At 32.5% G+C, this 23,059-nt stretch overlaps 2 protein-coding genes and 1 long non-coding RNA gene across 3 annotated transcripts; all 3 read right to left on the bottom strand.

Moving 5' to 3' along the window:
- Positions 1-3,429: 3,429 nt before the first annotated feature.
- On the bottom strand, positions 3,430-6,773 carry LOC146900966 (putative disease resistance protein At5g66900). The gene is made up of 5 exons (XM_085733783.1): positions 6,098-6,773; positions 5,420-5,823; positions 4,921-5,282; positions 4,513-4,778; positions 3,430-4,389 (listed from the first exon to the last, which is right to left on the bottom strand). Exons 1-5 carry the CDS (start codon positions 6,660-6,662, stop codon positions 3,575-3,577), a joined length of 2,412 nt encoding a protein of 803 aa, XP_085589909.1. The 5' UTR covers positions 6,663-6,773; the 3' UTR covers positions 3,430-3,574.
- A 5,569-nt stretch (positions 6,774-12,342) lies between these two features.
- LOC146900965 (uncharacterized) lies at positions 12,343-13,748 on the bottom strand. The gene is made up of 2 exons (XR_015021981.1): positions 13,610-13,748; positions 12,343-12,833 (listed from the first exon to the last, which is right to left on the bottom strand). It is a non-coding gene; the product is annotated as an uncharacterized LOC146900965 (long non-coding RNA).
- A 1,203-nt stretch (positions 13,749-14,951) lies between these two features.
- Positions 14,952-20,018, bottom strand: LOC146900964 (putative disease resistance protein At5g66890). The gene is made up of 5 exons (XM_085733772.1): positions 19,342-20,018; positions 17,950-18,353; positions 17,495-17,856; positions 16,901-17,172; positions 14,952-16,793 (listed from the first exon to the last, which is right to left on the bottom strand). Exons 1-5 carry the CDS (start codon positions 19,796-19,798, stop codon positions 15,970-15,972), a joined length of 2,319 nt encoding a protein of 772 aa, XP_085589898.1. The 5' UTR covers positions 19,799-20,018; the 3' UTR covers positions 14,952-15,969.
- Between the last annotated feature and the right edge of the window lie 3,041 nt (positions 20,019-23,059).

The raw sequence follows: 23,059 nt of genomic DNA, 5'->3' as shown, positions 1-23,059 counted from the left end.
AAATTTTAGGATAACTATGAAAACTTTTTTTTATAGCGTGGCAACTAATTTTTATGATTTTAGTTACTTTTTTTTTCACTTGCTATAGGAAAAATTTGTTGCAGCCTTTTTATTGGTGAAAATTTATTTACACCTTTTTTTTTATTGAAAACTTTTGTTACAGCTTGTGATTAGTCATATTTTACTTCATAGTTATCCTAAAATTTGTTAGAAACCATTATCCGCAATGATTTATTTAAAAAGCAAAATAATTAAATTTTGCGAAATGACTGTTATGCACATAAAATTAAGGAGATCATGAGTTTTAATAAGGACGATTATGAAATTTTGCTATACTTCAATTTTTATATATTGTTCAGCCTTTTTATTGGTGGAAATTTATTTACACCTTTTTTTTTATTGAAAACTTTGGTTACTGTTTGTGATTAGTCATATTTTACTTCATAGTTATCCTAAAATTTGTTACAAACCATTACCCGCAATGATTTATTTAAAAAACAAAATAATTAAATTTTGCGAAATGACTGTTATGCACATAAAATTAAGGAGATCATGAGTTTTAATAAGGACGATTATGAAATTTTGTTATACTTCAATTTTAATATATTGTGTTATACTTCAATTTTTATATATTGTTAGTTAGTAGATAGATGACGGATACTATTTTTGTTCAACGACAATTATATACCGACATGAAAGATTATTACAACTATTTCTTGTTTGTTTTTTAAGGAAGCTATTTTTTTATTTCTGATAAAGGTCGTATTTTGGATAAGACTGAGATATTGATTCATGCAATATTGAACTCCTCTGTTTGGATAAGACAGAGATATATATTCTTATTTAAAAGTGTTTTGTTTAACCAACACATTAGATTATCCACTGGAATAACGTTCCCTTTAAAAAACCTTGACGATCCTTTGTTCTAGATGATTTACAATCGCACATAGAAATTGGTAGCGGAATTACTGGATCGAGTTATTTTCCAGGAACATTTTGGTTAATTACCATTAATTATTCTAATGGAGGAGTACATTTTCTACAAATTTTACTTTCTAAAATGCCAAACGCCAAACACATGATTTTTTATTCCATAGCTTGAACCAAACGGCGGTTAATGTCCTTTATTCTCTTTCAAATATTTTTCCTAGCAAGTCTGCTTTAAATTCGTCTTAAAGTTTGTAGACTTTACCTAACATAACATTGAACAAGTTAAGTACATATGGACAAAATTTAGAGTAAAGTTAACATCGAACAAGTTTGTGATACTTCTCCAAGAAGTTGGGAACTTATTCTCGTACATGATGCACAAATTGACAATGTTTGACGCTTTTAATTGACTTATGACTTTGTACAAATGATGAAGATTGACTAATAGATTTCGTCAATGTTGTACATGTAATGCACGTTAAGACCAGAAAAGCTAAGACAAAACACGACTAAGAATAGGGTGTAATGTTAATTTGTATGTGCCATCCCTATATAGTTGTGTTACACTATGTTACATTGCATCCAATCATGTATTACCACATCATTTAATAAATATGATAAGACATATGTTTTCAAATTCCACTCAACAATGCATCCAATTTTCCATGAATGAATCAATCAAAGAGATAGACTGCCATTTTGTGAAGTCTAACCAATATGTTGAAAAATAGTTTGAAGATAAAAAATTTAAAAGTTTAAAGATAGTTAAATAAATTTGAATTTAGTCGGGATAAAAATGAAATTTAAGGATGGTTTAAGGATAGGTTGAAAAATCACATTTTTTTAAGGATTAAAATTGAAATTTGATATATTTATAGGGAATAAAAACTTATATAACCTTTATAGGTCCAATGCACAAAGTTCAATATTTACTCACATTGAAACTAGGCCTGGTTATATATCATTGTGCTTCTGACTCACATTGCTTAAGATTGAATTGAGATATTCGCTGCTTATTTTTCAAATGCATGGCATTTTTTGTTTTGTTTTTTAGAACAAGCCAAAATCGAATATATAGATTACTCAAGGTGCTTCATCTCGCACAAGGCGTGCAAAAGAGAAATACTCAAAACAAATTACAATGTCAATTCGACGGTCGCTAAAAACATGATCACCGCAATGAAAGAAAAAAGTGAAATAATACTAAGAAGATTAAATGAAAACACCCATACAAGCTAAAGGGTGTCGCCATCAGTCATGATAATTGATAACAAAAGTGGGCATATTAGATTTCAGCCAAAGGAAAGATTGCCTTTTGACTTTGTCTGCTATGTTGTGCAAGTCTGTAACCTTCGGTTGAAAAACTCTGCTATTCCGCTCTTTCCAAATGACCCAGACACAAGCTAGCCAGATTATCTGAAAAAACAAGTGTGAAGAACGCGGTAATCCCGCAAGGTGCATGGCATTATCTACTTGTTGTGACTCGGAAAATGCATCTGCCAGAATATTGTTAATAACAACCATGTTTAATCATTTGTAGTTGATAATGAAATATCTCCATTTGTGAGAGTTAACTTAAAATCATGTTCATGAGAAATTGTGCCACGATTGGAAGCAACGTGCCACGATTGTTAAAGAAATTCCTGAAGCAAGTCACTGGACAAATCGTGCCACGTTGGAATCGTAACATGAAACGATGGTGCGCTGAAGGCAGATAACAAACACGTATTTTTCAGTGCAGATTTGTTTCCAATTTTAAGGGTTACTTTTACTATAAATATAAACCTTGTATCAGATGAAAAGAGAGTAGAGAGCTGAAAACAAGGGTTTAGAAGCCAACACAAAAACTAGGGTTTGTAGAGAATTCTCTTGGCAACAAACACTAGGGTTAGGATTGATTCACCTTGGTAAACAGTATTAGGATTGAGTCTCTTGTTCACGGGATGAGATTGGAACTTTGAGTAGAATTAGGTTTGAAGACTAATTCTTGTAACTTTTGATATTTACTCATCATCATTATAGTGGAACGGAGAGCTGCTCTCTACCCCAGACTTGATTAGTATTGGACTGAATTTGTTAACAAATTTTGTGTGTTCTCTCTTTCTTTCTCTTGCTGTTTTTCTACTTTTTCTTGTGTTTATAATTGTTACCCACTTTGTTTTGGTTGCTTGATTATTTTGCTCCACGCATTAAGTATTTTATTGGTGTGATTTTCAACGAATTCACAACACCATTAACAAACTTCACTTTGTTCTTTGAAAGCAGGAACTTTTTCATTGTATTTTGATCCATTCAATGGAAAGCAACAAAGACCATGCTTGACAAATTTTGAGGATTAACTGCTTCTTTCCGACTTTGAAGTTTGATCTATGATGGAAGAACTCAGGAACAGGGAACAATAAAGAAGGAACCTAAGGACTAAGAAGAGCTTTTTAGAGTTGGAGAAGCATAGACGGATTTACTAGAGCCTTATTATCATGTAGCTATAGAATGAGCAGATAAAAAAATTAAAAATTGAATTTATTGATTGAGAATAGCTAATACAAATCATGTATTTATACAAAAGAAATTACAAAATATTACAAAAGAATTTTAATTACATACTATACAGAAGTCATTCAAAGAAGAGGTCTTAGCAGATCATTTATTGAAGCCAATTTAAGTTAACATCAACACGAGGAACCTCTATCTTCATATTGGGAAGCGTACGCTGGAAATCTTCCCATTTAGCAGCCGTCTCTTCATCGCAGGTTATCGTCTTTAAGTTCTGAAGATTGACAACTGAGAATGGCAATTCAATACTTGCACAACTTGCCATGTACAGATTCCTGAGATTGCACAAATTACCAAATTCCTCAGGTATACTTGAAAGGCTTACGCAGTTTGAAATGTCAAGATGTTTTAGATTTAACAGCTTTCCAATGGAAGTCGGTATAGCTTCCAAGTCAGTACATGAACTGAGGCTTAGAAGTTCCAAATTCTCCAATTTTCCAATATCATGAGGAAGTGATGAAAGCTTGTGGCAATTAGTAACCATGATCTTCTTTAGTGAGATGATATCACAGATACCAGTTGGCAATACCAACAAATCTTTGCAGTAATCAATGTTCAATTCTTCTAAATTTGGAAATGCATCTGAAATTAGGATGCTACCTTTTTCAAAAGCCAGTCTTGTATTACACATGTAGAGCGATAGTTTTTTCAGATTCTTTACTGTGGCGAACGAAGGAACGGAAATTCGCTCTAGTCTAATTCTTTCCAGATTCTGTAAAGAACTGAGAAGCTCAAAGTTGGTCAGTTCAGAAGGATGGACAGTGTAGTTTGTGATTATCAGAACTTTTAGTTTACTCATTTTTCCAATCCACTCGGGTAATGAGTACTGCTTGGTATGAAGATTTAAAATCAGAACCTCAACCTGAGCTGGTTCCATTTGAGACCAATCCAACGCACATGTTTCATCTGCAAATGTGAAACTCAAGCGATCAATTGTGGAATAGGAATGAATAACAGATTGCAAAAAAAAAATCAATAGCATTTTTTAGATGGTCAAATTTAGAAAAAGGTAGTATAAGTATTACTAACCAGTTGATACCGACAATATACGGGCAGCGAGCTGTTGAGGATTCTGTTTAACACACAATCTCATAAACTTTGACAATATACGGATCATCAAGCCTTGCTGCTTCTCCGTGAGCCCACTTTTATTTTTATTCATGTCAATAATCTGTCTTTTTCTTTGCTCAAATGGTTCCTTGGTGCTTTGGTAAATTCCAAGTTCTCTTAGAATATCATGAAGCATGATGAATTGATTATTGTAGTTGTTATTGTCTGTGTCACTTGCATTTTTCCTGGTAAATGAGCAGAGGTTAATTAGTTACTTAAAAAATAAAAAATCATTTCACAGGATTTATGTAGACTTTCATTCATTTGAGATATTTAACAATTTAAGTAGCCTAGAAGAAAATATAATAATAACAATAGTCCTAGTACCTTGGTATTATGACATTAGCCAAATTCATGATGCTTAATTTGTTGATGACTTCCATTGCTTGTATTCCGTTGTCATCTAGTCTATACAGCTCTGACCACATATCAACGAGAGCAGCGACAGGAATTCTATGGTCTTCGGGGAATAAGGCTAGGTCCATGAAGCACTCCATGATTGTGGGATTATCTTCCAAAACATCGAAGATCTTTTGGAGGCGAGTAAGTAATTCGGTATTAGAATCAAGAATAGAATGACCTTGTGACAGTTCCTTCACTATCTTACGCCACAAGTCATGAGGCCGATTTTTTAGCGATGTAGCAATTACTTTAATGGTAAGTGGTAAACCTTGGCAACTTCTAACGACCTGCAATTCATTGCAAGCGAGTATAGTCAGTAATCAAATGATTATAACTTAGACGTCTTTCTATGTGACTTCAATCTGAAGTGTGTCGATGCTACATAATAGATAATGCTCATATGTAAGAAAGTAAGAACAAGTACCTTTTCTACAAGATTTTTGTCGATTATTTTTGAACTATTTTTTTCCATCTGAGCATGGTGATGGAAAAGCGTTACTGCGTCTTCATGAGCAAGAGGTGTTAAGATACATGTTGTGCTAAACCTTGGAAATGCAACCCTTGAAGTCACCAGAATTTTGAAATCTGATATCTGGAATTGAAGTTTCTCAACAAGAGATTCTGAGCTTGGCCAAACATCATCCAGAACCAACAATAGCGGACTTCCCTCAACTTTCTTCAACAAAAGTCCTAACCTATTGACAGCTTCTTCATCACTTTGAAACTCTGGTACTGGATACCCACGATGTTCATATATTCTCTCTACAATAGTCTTCAACATGGGTGTTTTTGAGAAGGTGACAAATATAATGTTTTCCATGAATTTACCTAGTAAAACCAAAGACAGTTTGTCAGACAAAAAAAAAATTATGTCTTGTACATTTAACATGCAAAACTAAATGAACAGCTGAGAGAAAAGAAAATTAATCAATCCAATTCAAAGGAAAATGCTTCTTTAAAATGCCTACAATGTAATTTGTAAAATAATGAATTTGGAAAATTATAGTGGCAACATGATTTTGTTTTGAAATTTATGTGATTCTGTCTAACACACCGCTAATCCAAACATGCTTTAGAGAGCCAAAGAGGATTTATGACTTACCCTTAACTTGTTCATCCCAACAAAGCTTTGTAGCCAAAGTGGTTTTCCCCAATCCTCCTAAACCAGTCAACACAAGGGTGGAACTACCATCCCTTAAAAGCTCCATTTTCAACTTGCTAAATGGTATATCCAACCCAACAGTGAATTTTGGATTTTCAGGAACATCAAAAGGATGCTTGAAAGGTGGTCCAGCTTCAAAATTTTCATGGTTGAGAAGCTCAAGAATTTCTCTGGCCTTATAAAGCGTCTCTTTGACATCATTTACAATAAGAGATTGATTCTCATCAACAACATTGGAATCATTCTCAGAAGAAGATTTGCATGCACTTTCTTCTGCATCATTTTCTTCTATCAAACTATTTATTTCTTCTCTGGGGTGATCCAAATGATCATTGTAATGCTTTATATCTTGTACAACTGGAGATAAATCCTTTAAGATTAACCTCAATGATCGCCTTGAACTTTGGTTCTCTTGTGCTTTTTCAACAATTTGAGATATTTTGTTCAAGACATCATGAAATTGAAATCTTGTTGCAAGGGTAATAATATGTGTGGCGCTACTCATGAATTTGAGATTCCTTCCGCTGCTTTTGTCTGTCTGTGTTCTTTATGTATGCAAGAAAGAAGTGAAATTTAGAATAATTGTTGTAGTAGAATGTTTTGAAATTGAAACTTTAGATGTTATAAGCATGCAATATTATTTATAGCAACAAGAATGGAACCGTGTTCTTTTTTGTCTCTTTTCCAACACATTGCGTACTAATCTTCGTTATTCTTTCCTTTCTTTGTCTTTTTTTCACTTAAATATCCCGAACGCTGTTTGGTCAGAAAAACAAAAACTTGGTATTGTGACTCATTAAAATTTGTTTTTTTTTTTTTTATTTATGTTGACGTGTGGCATTCACCATATAAAGCATCGATAGTAAATTACTTGTTTATGTCCATGGATTCGTTAAGGCTATACACTTGCAAAACAATTGTATGTTCTTTAAGTCACACGGTGTTCTTAGTCTGGTTTTAGACCATGGTTTTGTATAAGCCACACACTTGTACAATTCATACCATGTTTTGTTTATTCTTTTACGCCGCAATTGTACATTGTGTTTGACATTATTTTTTAAAAATATTGACAATCATGAAACTTATTTAAAAACTAATCGTATATATTAAATTTGAAATATTCAAATAAGATGCATGTATATATTTTGAGAAATGATATATTGACATACGTTTTGCGACAACGCCAGGGACAACTATGTTTGGAGGGTATTTTCGTAATAACATAAACATTAAACTCAAAATCTGTTTTTTATGGTTTTGTCTGTAGCCAGAAAACACAGAACATACCAGAAGTTGATTCTTCTTTTCTCTCTCGCTCCCAATTCATCCCTAACTACTCTCTATCTCCCAAATTGAAACACCTGATTCCTATTGTATTTGTCTCCCAATTCAACCCTAACCTCTGATTCTCTTCTCAATCAACTCTTCATTATTGCTCTCTAATTTTGATTTTGAATGGAATGAAAAATTTATGGTGATGATGCTGGTGTTTCTGATGAAATTGATTATAGAAAAACTATGTCTTGTGCCTATTAGTAAGCTTGTAATCATACAATTTGGGTTTTTTGTTTCAAAAATTCCTTTTTTATATTTTTTTTATCCAAGGAATCCTTATAAGTAGATTTCAAATTTTGTGTGAGTTGTAGATGCGGTGAATACCCGAGAAAAGTTGATAATCCATTATGACTAGCTTATCAAAGACTATGGAGTATTTGAAGACTAAGAGTGCCTTTGGTCTTCATATACATCATTCATTATCCATTGGGCTGCTTTGTGTAGAATAGTTTGTTAATGGATTAGGACCAGGGGATTAGTAGTTTTATGATCATAAGACATTGATTGATATACCATTGGATACAAGAGAATTTATCTGGTTTACTTGGTTGCTAGTTTAAGTCAATTGTAGTTTTCCTCATTTCATTTATCCTTGTGTTTAATACAAGAGAACTTAATTGCTTTTGTTTTCTTTCTTTTTTCTGTTGTTACCGCATATTGCTAAAGGTGACATGATAAAGACAAATAAGCATCAACAACACTCTACAAAATTTGGACAAGTAGTTTGATGTATTAAGGATTTTTTGGGTATGACATTGTTGAGTAGTTTTGTGACATAGTGTAATCACTGAAGTACCGATTGATTTGTATTAAGGTTTGATGCAGCCTGTGCAAGTTCTGCCTTTGTTAAGGTTTCTTTAGGCTAATTTGGTGCAAAAGTTTTATGTGGTTCTCTTGTATTGGGTGAATTCCAAAGGGTGTGAGTTAGATGAGAGGTGGAGGGAACAAGTAAGAATGATGGGGGCGGGAGAAACAGGGGAGGGAAAAAAATGTGGATGGAGAGAGAAAGAGGAATTGGAAAATAAAATAAGCAAAAAGGCAATAATAATATATTATATGAAGGGTTGTCGATGGGTTGTCAAAAAAGTAGTGTCAAAATATCATTCCTCATATATTTTTGCTCATTATATCCGTCAAATAATTCAACTACAAATATTAAATGCATCTAAGTTCACTACATATAATACAAGAGAAATGTTATGAATACTCCTTTAGCATACTCTCTAATATTCACTTTTCTATTAGGTGAAACTCATATGGATCTCACAAATTTATATGTTAATGTTAGTGTGTGTCTCTGTATAAATGAATATATCAAATTGATTCGCAAAAAAATACTATGTACGTAACCTTAATCTTAATCTATCAAATGACGTGTATTAGTTTTCTTGTGCAAGACAAAATTAATTACCGACATGAATGAAGTATTTTTATAGAGGAATTATTATGAACTAGTTACTACATGATATATTTGTCTTAATTATGGAGTAAGTGTTTTTATTTTTCTTTCTTGACAATGTAATTAAGCTAGTGTTGGTAATAAGAAAACTAGCTTAATTTTCATTAACAAAATATTTATACATATGTTTATTTTCATCAACAAAACCCACAGGGTCCCTTAAAAAAAACCACAGGGCCACGTCAAATAGGTTTATGATATCTTTTTTAGAGTATACTTGCACCACATCAGTATTTGTACATAAATATGGGTCAAAATGATCTTTAAAACAATTTCAAATTGCTTACGAAACCTTAAATTTATTCTTTTGTGGTCGCAATATTTAATTAATTAGTAATCGTGTTGATCTTTAGAATTACATGTGCTAGTTTTCTTGTAAGAAACAATTCATGACATTGAAGTACTGATTTCTTTATTTTAGTTATTAGTGTTTATTTACTTGTCAACCTTCCCCTCAAAGTCTAGCAATAGAAGAAGAAAAAGATTAAACAAATTCATCTAGAGTATTAGACATGGTCGTTTTTCAATATTTTTTTAGGTATCTGAAAAATCATATTATGGTATATGTGACTCCAATCTATGGATAAGACTGAGATACATTCCCGTTTAAAAATTATTGTTTAATTAACCAAAGTAAAATTGATTCAATTGTATAACTTGTACTATTTTATAATATATATTAATTTATAATTTTTATTACCAACAATATCATATCCACATCATTATCGACCAGAATACCTTGCAAAAATTTATCATCCTTCATAGGTGCCTAGTAGTGGTTGATGTTTATAGTTGAACAAAGATGATGATCACTGCAAAGTTGCTAACTACCTTTCATTGCTATTTGCTGGAATTATGCTACTCTTTGCTACAATCGTACATAGAAAATGGGCAGGAAGTGCTGAGTTATTTCCAAGAACATTTTGGTCAAGTACAAATAATTTTTCTTAAGGAATACATTTTCCACAGATAGTACTATTGAAAATGCCAAAGATACGTGATTTTTTATTCCATAACTTGAACCAACTGCCGGGTAATGTCCTTTATCCATTCTCTCTTTCAAATTTTACATAGCAATTCTGCCCTAGACTTGACCTAACATTATAAAATTGAAGTTGACATAGTACTGCTATATATGGATAAAACTTAGAGTTAATCCTTTATTGTGGTTCTCCTCCAAGAAGTTTGGAAATCATTCTCATACGCGGAAAACTGTTGATGCACAAGTTTAGAAAACTTAATTGACCCGGTCTTATGGACATTGAATCGTCAAAGCTGTAAATGCACCAAGACCATAAAAGCTTTAGTCACGGCAATGCTATAAAGTGTCACATGGGTTAATTCCATCCATTGGAGTAGGGGTGTCAAAACCCTACTCCAATGATCCCATTGGAATGAAGTGACACAAACAAAACTCAATATTTATTGGTTTGAGTATTGACTTGATTCCCTTAGAATCAAACTAATGGAGTGAGTAGAGCATCTACAACATTGGAACGAAAATTTTGTTCTTAGCCGCTAAATTGTGGGTCCAAGTATGCCATGTAGGATTTAACAGCCATTGAGTTTTTTTGTTTTTTTCTCCAATGTTAAGATTCAACACGCTTCCTATTTTACTTTATGTAGACCCCTCATATTTCTTCTCTCATTTTCCATTATATCTCTACTCTCTCTTACTTTTTCTGATGTAGCCACTGCTAGAACGTGCTCTAGTGGGAGAACTGTTCTCCACTGTGTCATCCAGCTCATTGATCTCCAATACATAGAACATAAAAATATGTTCTTGTTTGCTAAACGTGGGACCACATAGTACATATTTTATTACTTCTTTTAAACGTGGGACCCGTTAGTTACCTAGGAGAGAGAGTCCTTATATAGTTACCCGTTCCTTAATGGGGACTCATTTTTTCTTCCTCCAATAGGGGGTCCTTAACAGGGAGTGGTCCTTGTTAAGTAAGGACCTCCCATTGGAGATGCTCTAAGAACACTAAGAAAGAACAGACGTTGATGATGCTCTTGTAAGCTCGCATGAGATAAAAAAGACTTTTTTGGTATCTATTATAAGAATACAAACAAAATATCTGAAAAGTTTTATAGCATTTAGAATAAGCCTCAATTTATTTTGATTTTTTAACCAAAACATGTAAAATTGCAATTTTGTTCTGAGGAAGCATATACTGACGGGTCAAACTCAATTCTCTAGTTTTGTAGGCATGCTTAGAACATCATAATAATCTTCACCATAAAATTTTGGAGTTTTTAAATGATGGATGAATTAATTAAGAATCGTATAAGAAAAACATAATTTGGGGGATCGAAAATTTGTAATTAATCTTTCCTTAGTCGAAAAGTTATATATTTTTTTTTTTGTATAAAACCATATTTTAACGTCTTAAATATAACTGCAAAAAAACATGAAAAAAAAAAAAAATCAACCTCTATGTCACTTTTTTGGACTTCACATATATTGTAGGGTCAAAAATATGAAGAATCTCAAATTACAAGGCTAAAATACGTGCTTTTATTTTTACAGAGTCATTTTTCAGACTTCGCCTATATTACAGGGTCAATTTAAACAATTAACCCTAGTTTTTTCATACACTATCGCAATAGCATTTGAACCTATAATTTATCATATATTTTTTTTTACATTTTTATCTTTTATCTAAAATTTCTTTCAAAAAAAAAATCTTTTATCTAAAATCAATTTTTTATCATTTATAATTTATTACAATTTAAAATAAAATATATATGTTTTAAATGATTTTTTGAAAAGGACAACAAGATCATATATTAAAAATTAAAAGTGCACAATTAAATCCCAAGGAGTGCTATGATCGAAAGGTCACACAGTTACCCGATAAAAAAACAACACCAAAAACAACCGTGTATCCTAGCCAATCAATAAATAACTGAAAATCAAATTTTAGATAAATCTTTGCTAGACATTTGAGTGGTTGAGTGTTTCATTAATAGAATTCATATGAATTTTTTTTAGCTTTTTGATCATACCAAGAGTTTTACCATGTCCAAGGATGTAAGAGTTAAACAATCGTGATTATCAAACAACACATAGTTAAGATGCTTCTAAATTGACCAAATGCATGTCAAGCAAATTGCATGAAAGAGCTCCTTCACTTTGCTTCCTTTGAGAAACCAAACCTATAAACTAAACCACAATACTAAAGCAATTATTTGTCATTACACGCATAATTCATAACCAAGATAAAACATTCATCATAACTTTTCAGAACCCAAATAATCAAAGAACAAATAATTAGCACTTTCATTCATATTACAACGACCCACACAAAAAAATTGAAACTAATGTCATTACACGCATAATTCATAACCAAGATAAAACATTCATCATAACTTTTCAGAACCCAAATAATCAAAGAACAAATAATTAGCACTTTCATTCATATTACAACGACCCACACAAAAAAATTGAAACTAATTTTGCATCCTTTTTTAACTAGAGTACATTTGATTGGAATACGGTTGTGAAGTAATCTCCGTGCAGACAATAAAATTTTCAAAGGAACTAAGATATTCTAATGACTTTATACAAAAGAGAATATGTTATATCTTTAAAATTAGATATCAACTCGTAAGCTTCTTTAGCATAATACATGCCATCGGAATTAAGATCTCAAACACAAGCATCTTCCACATTATCCTTCAATGAAATATTAGACAACAAAACCTTACACTCATCTACCAACGCAACCTCCTACACCAACAAATGTTTTGTCCACCTCCAACAACCTCCCTCAACATCAATGTCTAACATCATATCCCTCAATGAAACGCTTTTCTCCATCGCGAAATTAAACAATCTACGAAAGCACTCCTTAGCTACACCTCCACCTAACCATGCTGCATGTCAATGAAGGTGAGAAAAACATAGAAGAGGGTGTTAAATTGTGTTATCTTTTTCTGAAAATTCTTTTCTAAAATAAAACTAATAAGAGTTAAGAAAAGAAAGCAATTAAGGAAGATAAATTCAACACAAATATTTATTCGGGTTCACCCTACAACTTGGGATTATGTCTAGTCTCCTCACACTTGAGAGATTTTTCCACTATAGTCAACCTTAATTACAAAATATTTAGACACACAAATCTAAGATTTCTTGCCATTCCTTGAAGACTTTCTACAATATAATTCAACAGGATTACAGTTTACAATAAAATTGATCTTTGTTTAGACTTCAGTTTCAAAAATTGGTAAACTAAATTAAATTCTAAACATTTAAGAAATTCGAAGATAAGCGTTGTAAGAATTTTTCTAAGTGTTTTTGTGCTTGAGATTTGATCAGACTTTTGGCACAGTTGAAAGCATATAGTTGTGTATATTTCTTAAAAGACTCAGGGTCCTTAAAATGCAATAAATGAAGGTTTTTTTTTGAAGAAATCAAAATGGAATTGAAACACCAAGAGTGATGCACCTCGCACAAGGTGTGCAAAAGAGAATCATCCAATCAAGTTACAAAGTTAATGTCTAGTGCCAAAAGCAAACAAAAAAACTCCATACACAAAAAAGAAGAAAGCTATTACGTAACACCCATACATAGCAAAGGGTGCCGCCACCAGTCAATAAATAAAGGTATGTTAGTGAAAATGAATAATAAATGTTGTATTTATATAACTTACTTGGGTTGGCACGGTGATCTTGGCTTGTGACCTTGAAGTGTGCCCCTCTCAAGAGTCGCAGGTTCGATTCTCTTTGATAACAATTTTGATAGGGTAGTTTTGCTTCTTCAAAAAAAAATGTATTTATATTATAAAAATGGACAAATAATTTAAAACAAATAAAAATAGTAAAAACGACACCCAATTTAAGATGGATAGAGTATAAGATTAAAAAGTACACATGTTAAAGATTCCTCAAACAAAAATTATGTATTTAAAATTGTACTAATTTATTTATAAAAAAGTAGAAAATTAATCTTTCTCAATAAGTATTGTTATTTATGTAATCTTAACACGTGTCTTAAAGACACTTGTTATCATAACCCTAAATGTAATTAAAACTTACATCTAATAATTTTTTGGAGAACGCATAGGGACATTGGTTAAGCAATCAAAACAAGTACTCCCTCTAGTCGCATTTATAAGCAACTTTCGCTTTTTTAGTTTCATTAAACAACTGATGTATCTGGAATATATTATAGTCCAGATACATAACTTATTTAATAAATGTAAAAAAATAAAAGTTGCTTATAAATGTGACTGGAGGAAATAAATATAAAATAAAAATAATATAATTATTAATTAGTCAAAAGTAACCATTTATATTTCCAAGACAAAATTTTTTATTAAGGATTCCTTAACCAATAGTATGACATTGACCCTCATTTACCAGGGCTCAAAATCCTTGCGTAATCAATGATGTCAAGAAGTTTGTTTTTTGTGTGTGTCATGAAGACTTGAAAATGACCGACAACTCATGAAGACTTGAAAATGACCGACAACTCAATTGAAATTTGAACTAATCTTGTTCTGATTATTATTAGAGAAATGATATTTTGACAACCTTTTTTTGACAACTTTTGGACAACTTTCTCTCTCATACTCACATGATGTTGTTATCCTCTCTCTTCCTTTTTCTCTCTCCATTGTTTTTGACCAATAAGAAGTGAGAAAAACAAGGTTGTCAACAAAGTTGTCATCAAATGGATGTCAAAATATCATTACTCTTATTATTATTAGAGAAATGATATTTGAACAACCATTTTTTGACAACTTTTATGACAACTTTCTCTCTCATACTCACATAGTCATTCTATTTTCTCTCTCTATTGCTTTGATTTTTGTGTCACTACCTAAATTTCTTTGTATAATTTGGTTGTCGAACAAGTTGTCACAAGATATGGTTGTTCAAATAACATTGCTCTTATTATTAATAGTTAAAAAAAAAAAACAAAAAGTCAAGAAAAACTACTTGCACCTTATGGCGCCTAATGGCGCAAAAGTCATCAATCATATTTGTCTCTTTCTTTGTTGCCAAACAGAAATATCAAACAGTTTTATTTCATAACCATAATATTACACAACTTGCAGTTAATGGCTTTTTCAGAAAATCACATATAATATCACAAATTGTTTAAGAGCCACTCCACTAGTACTATTATACTATTATACAAACCAAACCAAACAAAACAAAAAGTAAAAATAAAATACCAAACATGTTGACATTGACCCGTGCTTGAATTTTCTCCACTGCACTCATATCATCTTCATCATGGATTTCTGTCCATAGCAGCAGAGGATCCTCGTGTCTTCAGGAAATAACTTGAAGCAGAAATTTATTTCACATTTTCAAGTCATAAATTAGAAGAATTAAAATGATGATTTGCCTTTGCACAACTTCAGCAACTTTGACACATCAACTTATTAACGTTAAAAACTTAAAATACAGCTAGATCTAGGCTACCTTTAAAAAGTTGTGGATAAAATTACTCACAACCAATTAAAACCAGTCACATGTACTCCATAATATATATCAAACATGTAATTTCATAAGAAAAACTTTAAAAGGAGTACATGTGGCTGTTATTAATTGATATATGCGTAACTTATCCACAACATTTCGAAGGCAACCTAGAATTTACCTAAAATACCACTAGACGATGTTTCAGTTTCACAGGAGGCTACATTTACTAACACCTTTACCTCTTCCTTTGCCACTTTTACTCCAAACCAATGCTTAACCATCATACTAATCATGGATCTCATTTTCTTTGTATGTGCCTTGGTGCATCAGTATCACCATCATTCTTCATTATCAGACTCTTTTGTTCTTGATTTGTTCCTACCTACCGATTGTAAACATGAAGCCTTTTTTGAGACATGTAGGCACATTACTTGCTACTAGAATCAATATTTGAAAGACCCTAAATGTAGACGAGTTCCATGACAGAAAACGGAGTATTTTGGTCTATCGGCTTTTATGTGTCCTCAACGACAACTTGAAAAAGCAAAGGAAAGCAAAGGAAGAGTGCACGTAGGTTTTAGGAGCGAGTTGCATGAAGCCAGTTTAAATTGACTTCAACATGAGGAACCTCTATAGTTAAATTGGAAATCATAGATTGGAAAGATTCCCATGAAGCAGCCGTCTCTTCATCGCATATCACCTTTAAATTCTGAAGATTGACAACGGAGAATGGCAATTCACAACTTGCACAACTAGTCATGTAGAGATTTCGTAGATTACACAGATTGCCAAAGTCCTCGGGTAAACTTGAAAGGCTTATGCAGTTGGAGATGTCAAGTAGTCTTAGATTTGAAAGCCTTCCAATAGAATCTGGTAGCTCTACCAAATCAGTGCAGGAAATCAGGCTCAAGAGTTCCAAATTCTCCAACTTTCCAATATCTTGGGGCAGCAAAGAAAGCTTATGGCAATTAGTAATACTGAGCTTTTTTAACGAGATAATATCACACACCCCACTAGGCAATACCATCAAATCCTTGCAATAATCCATGCTCAAATCTTCTAAATTAGGAAATAAGTCCGAAATTAGGATGCTGCCCTTTTCAAAAGCGAGTCTTGTATTGCACATGTAGAGGGATAATTTTTTAAGATTCTTCAATGTGCCAAAGGAAGGAACAGAAATCCTCTCTAGCCTGATTCTTTTAAGGTTGGATAAGGAGCTAAGTAGCTCAAGATTGTTCAGTTCAGAAGGGCGCAAACCATGATTTATGACTATAAGAGCTTTAAGTTTGTTCATTTTCTCCATCAATTCTGGAAATGTGTACTGTTTGGTTTGAAGATTTAAAATCAGAACCTCAGCAAGAGCTGGCTGCACTTGGGACCAATCTGAAGCACAAATTTCATCTGCAAATGCAACACATATGGGATCAATTGAGGATTTATTTAGAGCTAATGTTATTTTTAACTTGTAAGTTAAGGAATATATTTAGAAAGTTACAAGTATAACGAACCAATTGATATTGACAATGTGCGGGCAGGGACCTTCTGAGGCTTCGGTTTATCAAACCATCCAATCAATTTGGATAATATGTGGGCCATTGTGCCTTGCTGCTTCTCCCTGAGCCTCTGGTCACATTTGCTTTCATTTGCATTAATAAGCTGTCTTTTTCTTTGTTCAATAGGTTCCTGGGTGTTTTGATAATTTCCAAGCTCTCTCAGCAGATCATGAAGGACGATGAAGTGATTATTGTAGTAGTAATTTTCTGTGTCACTTGCATTTTTCCTGGGAATTGAACAGAAGTTAATATTCCTTCAAAGAGCAAAATTATATCGCAAGATAAGATATGCATGTTATGTATTAGACAGTTTAACTACAATTATTGACTTTTTCCCTTAGAATCAAAATTATCAATGCAGATTAGACAGTTACACAATGCGAGAAGTTTAAATTTAATCCAAAACAAAGGTCTGTTTATAATGTTAATTAAGGAATCCAATGCTTCTCATAATAGCTACACGAGCTATTGAATTTTTGTCTAATATAGTTCATGTTAGATATATTTGGATTAAGTGGCCTTGAAGAAAATATCAGTAGTAAATTGTACCTAGCTATTAAGACATTAGCCAAATTCATAGAGTCTAATTTGTTGATTATGTCCATTGCTTCTATGCCATCGTCATCTAGTCCATACAACTCTGCCCACATATCAATCAGAGCAGCAACAGGAATTCTCTGGTCTTCAGGAAATAATGCAAGGTCCATGAAGCACTCTTTGTTAATGGCATTATCTTCCAAAACATCCAAAATCTTTCGGAGGCGGGTAAGTAATTCAGTATTAGAATCAAGTATTGAACGACCTTGTGAAAGTTCCTTTACAATCTTTTCCCACAACTCATATGGTCGATAACGGAATGATGTTGCAATCACTTTAATGGCAAGTGGTAAACCCTTGCAATTTTCCACAACCTGTATTTCAAAGCACACAAATATAGTCAGTAATCAGCGGATTATATAATAACATTGGTGCTCAAAAGGTGTAAGTACAACAAGGACAATCACCTTTTCGATGAGATCTTTGTCAGGAATTTTTGAATTGTTTTTTTCCACCTGTGTGTAGTGACGGAAAAGGGTTGCCGAATCTTCTTGAGCAAGAGGGTTTAGGATAAATGTTTTGTCAAATCTAGAAAATGCAACCCTTGAAGTGACCAAAATTTTATAATCTGATATCTGAAATTTAAATTTCTCGACTAGGTCTTCTGATCCGGGCCAAACGTCATCCAGGACTAACAATATTGGACTTCCCTCAATTTTCCTCAGCAAAAGTCCCAATCCATTTACCGCATCTTCGTCACTTTGGTACTCAGGCACCGGATATCCGCAATGTTCAAATAATCGCTCTACAATAATCTTCAACATGGGTGTTTTTGAGAAGGTTACAAATATAATGTTTTCCTTGAATTTACCTAAAGAATCAAAGGAGAACAATAAGCCCAGAGTAGTTGATATTGTTGTAATTTTTGTATATTTCAAAAGTTTAATAATATATAGTTAATACAAAAATTATTATTATTTTATTTATGATTAATATTAATATTTGACTTGGTCTAATTCTTTTGGCCACATTTTAATTTATGAGCATCTTTTTTTTTTTTTTGGTTACATAGTTTATGAGCATCTGTAACATCATTTTTCATATAATAAAAAACTCCTGCACAGTCTAAACAAAATTCCCTCTTTGCTTTTTATGCTACATTAATAGATTTTTCATGAGTCTGATACACATCTCTGTGGTTTCATCTTACTGTAGATGTTTCTTCTTGCCAGTTCTGCATCCTTGGTTTTAAATCAAGAAGAGCCTGCTGAATTCTGAGGGAATTGCGCTCATGAGGCGGATAAATCCTTAAGTACAACTCATAGACATGGCATAAGCTTGTTTTAGTTTATTTCCATAAGCTCTTCATGGTAGTCTATGAAAACAACGTACAACTTATAAATAAGCAGTTTGACTTTATTTTAACTTAACAATAATTACCTAATTTGGATCCTTACAATCAATATATAATACCAACATTACTTTCTGACATATTTATACGAAAGAAAAATTAGTGCCTAACTCATTATAACATAATGAATAATTTCTCCCAAGTATGAGAATATGATGAACTAGTTTGGGTATTAGTTTTTTTCAGGGACAAAATTGGTTCATGAGAAAATTGTCAAGGACCAAATTTGGTCTTTACTTTGAACTTTTTTTTTTGTTTTGAAATAGTTTATACTATAAATGCTTAATTGAATGATCTTTTTAGAAAGTATTGATGAGCAAAAAAACAATCACTCTACACAGATCTTATAATAAGCATGACATAATATGACAAATTTCTAAATAACAAGAACAAATCAGCACATATTTATCATCATGTATAAGAGAATAAAATAGGATTTATGACTTACCCTTAACTTGATCATCCAAACACAGCTTTGTAGCCAAGGTGGTTTTTCCCATTCCACCCAAACCAGTCAACAAAAGAGTAGATCTACCTTCTCTTAGAATTTCCACCTTCAACTTAATCAATTGCAAATCCAAACCAACAGTAAATTCAGGATTTGCAGGAACACCAAAAGGACCCTTAAGAATAGATCCACTAATTTTCTTCCCAAAATTCTCTTTATCTAGAATCTTAAGAATTTCTATCAGCTTACCTTCAACATCTTTTCCCATTTTTTGTTTGTCGTCATCATCACCAGCACATGAATCAAAATCCTCCTTATTCTTCTTATAGAAAACTACAAATATACAGCGCTTAACCAAAGAAAACATCTTGATGCAACAAAAATTCTTTTGGTCATGTTTGAATCTTTGTTGAAATTGTGGTGATGAAATAACATCCCGTTCTGTGGTTTCTCCCATGAGTAGTTAACTAACTAACTAACTAACTAGGTCGAGAAAAAATCTAGGTTGTTACAACGAGGATCTAGAACTCAGTTTTGGTTACAAATCTAGAACTAAGTTTTTTTTTTTTTTGAAGGGTGGAACTAAGTTTATTTATTTACCTTTCTCTGAAATGATAAACACGATGGTTCCAAAGTCTGTGCTTCTCTGTTAGCAGGTTATCTTTGACTATGTGGTTGAAAGAGAAGAAGCAAGAGGTGATGATACTTATTGTGAAATTCGTTGTAAATTTCCACTTACGTTCTTTGCTTCTTCCTTTGTCGTGTATCACGCATTATTGGACCAGCAGTAATGACCACGCGCATGTAGGGTAAAGTTTGCTCGTCTGCCATTACTTTTATATGACAAATGTTGTCCGAACAACAACCGCTATTATTATATGGATAGTGTTAACTTATACTCACTCCATTTTTAAATATAAGTAAATTTGATTTTTTAGATTCATTCAAATAATGATGTTATTAATTAAATAAACTTAAAAAATTAAATTTATTTATATTAAAAATTATAAATAAATAATGTGTACAAATGAAGTCCATTTAAGAAATTCTCTTTGGTTCAACTATTGTGAATGCTCTAATTAATTATTATGGCACAAACCATACGTTATAAGCCACCAAAATCTCAAAGGAGAGATCAATGGACGAAATCACCCTTAATTCTGAGTTGAAAATTGAATTATGCCCTTGCACTTTTATGAAAATTACGAAATTACCTATGGTGTCAAGTTTTTGTGTTGCTTATCATTTTTTATTATTTTAAAAAAAGAAGCCCCCCTTGGAAAGATTGGGGCGATTGGGTCCATACATTTTTCTGCTCACGCTAGTTTTAAAACACCTTTGCCTTCTGCTATATGCTTCAGCAGTCCAAAACCTTTCCCACTTCAGCTAGCATATATGCATATATAAGCTTATATGGTTGAAATGAATGCAAAACAAACTGAGAGTTTCCAAGCAGCTTTGAATATTCATATAACTCTGTCCTCTGTCCAAGCATCCATCAGATAAGTTTGAGTTATTTCGGAGACACGTACAAAAGAAAATATCAAATCATACTGAGCATGTTCTTTTAGAAAGCAATAATTGCTCTGGTGGCTTAATATACCATACAGATAGATCATTTATGAAGCTTAAAAATCACTAGATTGAGGCAGTTGAAGCATGTAGCAGAAGGTAAGGGTGTTTTAAAACTAGCGTGAGTTAACTCATACAACGCTACTTAAGTCACGCATAAGATACAACGTGCGCAAGTTAAGATGTGCAGCGTGACTTAACTTGCGCAGGGGTAATTTAGGCACGGCTGTAGGGCGCGAGCAAAATGTGCTGGGTGAAGAGCAAAATTCTTATGGATAAAGCGACTCAAATCTATCCAATTGCATCCAAGGCTTTAACATCCTATAAGAGCTTATCTAGATGTAGTCAATAATATTATTTATTTATTTATTGACAATAATAATAGTATTTTTTACTATAAGTGTTTTGTTAGAAATTTATCATTAAAACTAGGGTTATGTTAACATGTAGCATTCTCCGTAAAATTAATACTACAACAGAGATTTTTGAAGAACGTACACAACTCAAATGAAACTTAAACATGGATGTTTGATCATCTTAACCTTATTTGAATATTTGTTGAAGTTGTGATGTAATAACATCTAGTTATGTGGTTTCTCTCATGAATAATAACTAGGTTGATAAGGATTGTTCTGTGGCTGAGATGAGGAGGGTGATAGGGGTGGATGGGGGTTGGGATAGGGTGTGGCGACGTCATTTGTTTGCTTGGGAGGAGGAGAGTGTGAGAAAGTGCTCTTGTTTACTTCATAGCATTGTTTTGTAGGAAAATGTTCATGATGTTGTGCGTTGACTGTTAGATCCTATTCAGGGTTACTCGGTGACGGGAGCATATCGCTTTCTCACTACCTCTGGACAACCATTGGATAGGACTCTGGTCGACGATGTCTGGCAAAAGAATATTCCTTCAAAGGTGTCTCTGTTGTGTGGCATCTTCTTCGCAACAGACTTCCCACAAAGGACAATTTGATGCAGCGGCATGTCCTTCACCAAACTCACACGACTTGTATTTCGGGGTGTGGCGATTCAGAAATGGCAACACACCTGTTTTTACATTGTGACATTTTCGGCTCTCTTTGGTCTCATGTTTGGCGTTGGTTACAAATTTCGTTGGTTTTACCTACTAACATCAGGCAATTTTTCATTCAATTTACTCATATGGCGGGTTTGCCCAGATTTACTCCTCTGTTTTCCAAAATTCGGTTTCTGATTCGTCGACTCTTGTTGAAAAGGTTAAAATGCACTTTTTTTTATGGTTGAAATCTAAACAGGCGACATTTGGCTACAGTTATCATGATTGGTGGAAACATCCACTTTTGTGCAGGGGTGTCCACTTGTAATTATATTTTATTTTTGGTGGTGTTTCCTTGATGAGGCCACCTTAATCTTGTAAATACTTTTCGGTGTTTTGCCTCTTGCACACCTTGTACGGGGTAAATCATTGTTGTTTATATGATAATTCATTTTAATTTGTTAAAAAAAAATAACTAGGTTGAGAAATTTCAAGTTGTTGTATCGAGATTGAAAATTGAAAAGTTTATGATATAAAACTTTACGTCTAAAATTGAAAGTTTCATATTTCAAACCTTAAAATGAGAGTTATATGTATTTTAATTTTATTGGCCAAATACATCATGTATTCTTCAAGTTTTATGTTTGTATTAAATATTTTAAGTTTTATATTAATCATTTATCTTTTTAACAGTTTGTACCTCGTTAAAAAGTGTTGACGCGATGTTAAGTGCTGACGCGAATGCTCAAGTCAGTAAAAAAAAAATTTAGGAAAGCTCAAGTCAGTAAATTATTTATTTTTAAATTAATTTTTATTAAAAAAAACAAAAAAATCTCAATATTCTTCATCATCCTCATCTTCACACAAAGTTCAAACTCAGAATAAATAAAAACAAGAAAAGAATCAATCATCATATAAAATCATGCTACTGGTGTTTGGATCTTTGTTTGAATTGTTTTATTTTGATATTATAATAGTTTATGGATCTAAGGTAGTGGTAAGTTTTTAGGATTGAAGAGTTATTTAATTTCAGAAGTTGTGGAGTTTATGATTTTGGATGAAGGTTGAATTTTTGTTTATTTATAAATTTTTCTGGATTAAATAAAATTGATAACAACATTACGAGCAGCAATTCTC

The sequence above is a fragment of the Medicago sativa genome, chromosome 8 (genome assembly GCF_051527215.1).
Source record: "Medicago sativa cultivar Bolivia chromosome 8, Bolivia_mono, whole genome shotgun sequence".
Lineage (NCBI taxonomy): Eukaryota > Viridiplantae > Streptophyta > Magnoliopsida > Fabales > Fabaceae > Medicago > Medicago sativa.
The sequence above is the reverse complement of the archived record's forward strand: the minus strand, read 5'-3'. Positions and strand labels throughout refer to the sequence as shown.